The sequence below is a fragment of the Glossina fuscipes genome, unplaced genomic scaffold (genome assembly GCF_014805625.2).
Source record: "Glossina fuscipes isolate IAEA_lab_2018 unplaced genomic scaffold, Yale_Gfus_2 59499, whole genome shotgun sequence".
Lineage (NCBI taxonomy): Eukaryota > Metazoa > Arthropoda > Insecta > Diptera > Glossinidae > Glossina > Glossina fuscipes.
Window position 1 is genome coordinate 6,145 of NW_024002203.1, and position 4,272 is coordinate 10,416.

At 43.4% G+C, this 4,272-nt stretch overlaps 1 protein-coding gene across 1 annotated transcript; it reads left to right on the top strand.

The window, feature by feature from the left end:
- Positions 1-2,969: 2,969 nt before the first annotated feature.
- On the top strand, positions 2,970-3,928 carry LOC119643246 (probable ubiquitin-like-specific protease 2B; the record flags this gene model as incomplete). Its single annotated transcript, XM_038042591.1, has 1 exon — positions 2,970-3,928. A coding segment is annotated over exon 1 (959 nt), but the record flags the coding sequence as incomplete, so codon positions are not given.
- Positions 3,929-4,272: the final 344 nt, after the last annotated feature.

Below are 4,272 nucleotides of genomic sequence, written 5' to 3' on the forward strand. Positions count from 1 at the left end.
GAAGAAACCCCCGACGAGAAAGGCAAGCGCATGAACGAGTTATACCACATCGCGGGAAGGAACATGCGTGAAGCGAGCCAAGAGCAGGCCAAACACTACAACCTAAGGAAACGCGACTGGTCGCCCGAGATTGGCAGTAAAGTATGGATCAAATCACACTACCTGTCCAACGCAGCGGAGAGTTTTGCCACCAAGCTGGCCCCCAAATACGACGGACCTTACCGAGTCATGGGTTATGAGTCATCGGTGATCATAACAGTACAAAGCCTAGACGGATCGGCAACCAAGAGGGGCCACGTCAACGAAGTCAAGGAGTTCCACGCACAATAGCCCAACACATCAACATCAGCAGAAATATCAACAACAACGAAAAACACAACAACATCAACAGAGAAATCAGCAGCAACAAAAAAAAAACAATAGCAAAAACATCACCTGAGTAACATCACCAACAAAAAAAAAAACACAACTGGAAAACATCAACCCCAACAGAGGAAAATCAACAACAACAAAAAACCACAACAGAAGAACATCAACATCAACCAAAAAAAAAAACACCTCAGAAAAACATCAATAGGAAAAAAAAAATCAATAGAAAAACATCAACATCAGCAGAAAAATCAACAACAACGAAAAACACAACAACATCAACAGAGAAATCAACCGCAAAAAAAAACAATAGCCAAAAACATCAACTGAGTAACATCACCAACAAAAAAAAACACAACTGGAAAACATCAACTTCAAGAGAGAAAAATCAACAACAAAAAAAAAAGCAATAGCCAAAAATGCCAACTGAGTAAATTCAACCACGAAAAAAAAAAAACACAACTGGAAAACATCAACACCAACAGAGAAAAATCAACAACGAAAACAAAAACAACAAAGAAACATCAACAAAAAAAAAGCAATAGCCAAACAACACCAACTGAGAAAAACCAACGACAAAGAAAAAACTACCGCGGAAAACCATCAACATCAACAGAGGAAAATCACCAACAAAAAAAAAACACCTCAGAAAAACATCAATAGAACAGGAAAAAAATCAATAGAACAACATCAACAGGAAAAAAAAATCAGTAGGACGACATCAACAGAAAAATCAACAGCCAAAAACATCCACTGAGAAAAACAACTCCGCGTAAAACGTCAACACCAACAGAGAAAAATCAACAAAGAGAACAAAAAAAAAAAAAACAGCAGAAACAAAACCCCCCACAATGGAAAAGCATCGACAGAAAAACCTCGAACGGAAAAAGAAAAACAACAGCATACACCATCAAAAAAAAACCAACAGGGAAATAATGAAGAAAAGAAAATCAACAGAAGAAAAAGCAGGGAAAAGAAAACGACACCCGGAAAACGTCAGCAGGAAAACAGCAACAAAAAAATATCAATAGAAAATCATCAACAAGAAGAAAATCAACGAGAATACAGGAACAAAAAAAATATTAAATTAATAAAAAAAAAAAAAAAAAAAAAAAAGAATAAGAAAAATAAAAAAATATATACGAGAAGGAAATCATCGAAAACCCACGAACACGAAAAAAATATCATCGAAAGTACAAGAACATACAGAAAGGAAGTAACATTGAGAAAATCCAACAGGGAAAAAAAAATAAAAATAAACAAAAAAAAAAACGCAACAGTAGAAAATCAACAAATAAAAGAAGTCAACAGTAAACAGGAAAACCATCACAGAAGAAAATCATCAGAAACAAGAATCAACAAAAGGAAACCCGCCGAAGAAAATCATCACCGGAGAAAATCAACAGCAACCAGAAATATCAACAGGAGAAAAGCAACAAATGAAAGAAATCAACAGAAAACAGAAAGCCAACACAGAAGAGAAGTGAACGGAAAACAAGAGTCAACAAAAGGAAATCAGCAGAAGAAAACCGTCTACAGAAGAAAACAACGAAAGATGCATACACACAACTCTCACGACAAGAAGGAAAGGCAGCAGCAGATCACAGGATCATGGCATGCAAAAGCAAATGGAAGACCGAAGAGACGAACTCGCTCTGGCGGTAAACAAGATATAAGCAAGGGAAACGAAAGACTGAAGAAACAAACTCGCTCTGTCGGTAAACAAGATATAAGCAGCGGGAAACGAAAGACTGAAGAAACGAACTCGCCCTGGTAAAAAAAAAGAAACAAAGACCAGAAAACCAACGAGAATACACCAACGTCAAAAAAGAAAAAGAAATAAGGAAATCAAAAAAAAAAGTCAAAAGTATATATAGGGAAAAAGACAGCCGCCACGAGAATACTGGAAGGCAATCGCAAATAATAGCGAAGAGAATTCAAGAGAGAAAAACATAATCATAATGCTTATCAGAACGAGTACCAAAAAGCAAAGGAACAACAAGTCCAGTCGACAAAATCAACAAGGTCCAGGCCACCACAAAACAAACCAAGGGCTCGTATTCGTAACAACAGTATCTGCGGAATCGCCTAGGCAAAACATCCCGATAACAACAGCAGCACACTAGAAACGCAAGGGACATAATACAACCACAAACAGCATCAAGAAGAATGCAACGAATAACAACAAGGCAAAGAGCAAACCCAAAAAAAAAGGGGCCAAGTGAGCAGGCACAGGCTATACAATAAAAAGCAAAATCACCGTAACAGTTATACGAAAGCTGAGGGAGAGTGCGAAGTATGTTAGGCGAGAGCAATAAAAATAACGGCAGTAATGAAAGAGAAACAAAGGGATAACACATGTCGACCATACGCACCCATACCACAAACGGCAATAAGCAATACATCAGACCAACAAGCTGGAACCCCGCTAATCAAGGTATGCAGGTTGCATTAACAAATCCCGTTAGCGGCTCATACAATGCCAGCCTACGTAGTAAATAAACATCCACGCAGCCAGCACTTCAAGTCTGACACGCACTGTGTAAGGAGCTAAAAGAAGTAAGAAAAGAGTTAGTACCTTCAGAAATTCATACAGCAGCATGGAACGCCGATTCGCTACCTATGCCAAAATCGACATCTCCAGCGGTGATTTCCAAGGGTTGGCCCTCGGCCGCTGGCTCAACGACCGGATCGTAGAATTATATAGCCAATGGGTGATGAACCAGCAAGCGGCGGCAGAGATTAGGGATCAGGTCTACCTGGCCTCTCCCTTCCTATACCGGAAAATCGCGCAAGCGATCCCCAACGAAAAATTGCTCCTCCGGCAGGCGCAGCGTAACCGAGTGGCAGAAAAGAAATGCCTGATCATACCTATTTGCGAGCAAGCCCACTGGCGCCTATGGATTGTGGCTCACCCCGATCTTACGGCTGAAACTAGCGCGATGTATGTCATCGACTCACTAAGGAACTATCCGACAGAGGAGATAGCAGCGCACAACCGACGTTACGTCCAACTCCTAAACCGGTGGAAGCACAGCCAGGATCTAAAATGCGATTCGCAATCAATGCCGCTGCGGAAGGTCCAAGTCCCGCCGCAAGCCAACCTTTCAGATTGTGGCGTGTACCTACTCCGGAACCTCGAGGTATACCTTCAACAAGATGAGGCCAGGTGGGACCCGCACGCCTTGTCCCTGGCCTGGTGTATAGCGGCAGAGGCCCAGCGAAGCCGAATGAAAATAGCAGCAGTGCTGCTGAGATTAGCAGCGGAGGAAGGAGAAACCCGGGCCAGCGCCAGTGAGCCCGTCGACAGCGCCGATGACGTCACGATCATCACACCCACCGCTGAGCCGATAACGGTGCGGACAATGACGACCGAAGAACCGGACAGAATGACTGCCGCTAAGGAGTCAATCAAACCCTGGACAACCGAGGAACCCGTCACCATGGGCGTCATAGCCCCCTACGACCCCGAAGAGGACTTGCGGCAAATACAGCCCATAATTGGGCTGCTAGGTGGTGGGCCAGCTACCCCAAAACCGATGCTCGGCGAAGGAGACGAGTGGGTCCCAGTGGAGAGGGGCGACCCATACGACTGCTACCTTCGCGCCAAACACAAGACGGGGAAAAGGAAAGATCGACTCCATGATTTCGTGGGGGGCCAGTGGTACCGCACAGTCCGAAGTCGGGGGGGTCAGATCCGAGTTTTTATTGTCGCCCGAAGTGAGGGGGGGATGTAAGGAAGCGATTCTGCCTCCTTACGACGCACAAGTCCGTCAGCGTTAGACATTTATCACCAGCAGGCAACCCGCCAGTCCGAACTGTCCATGCACGTCCGTTGGGGGTTCAATAGAAGATAAGCACCAAACGTAGGGTATAAAGTATAAAGCGCATATGCCTATGTAG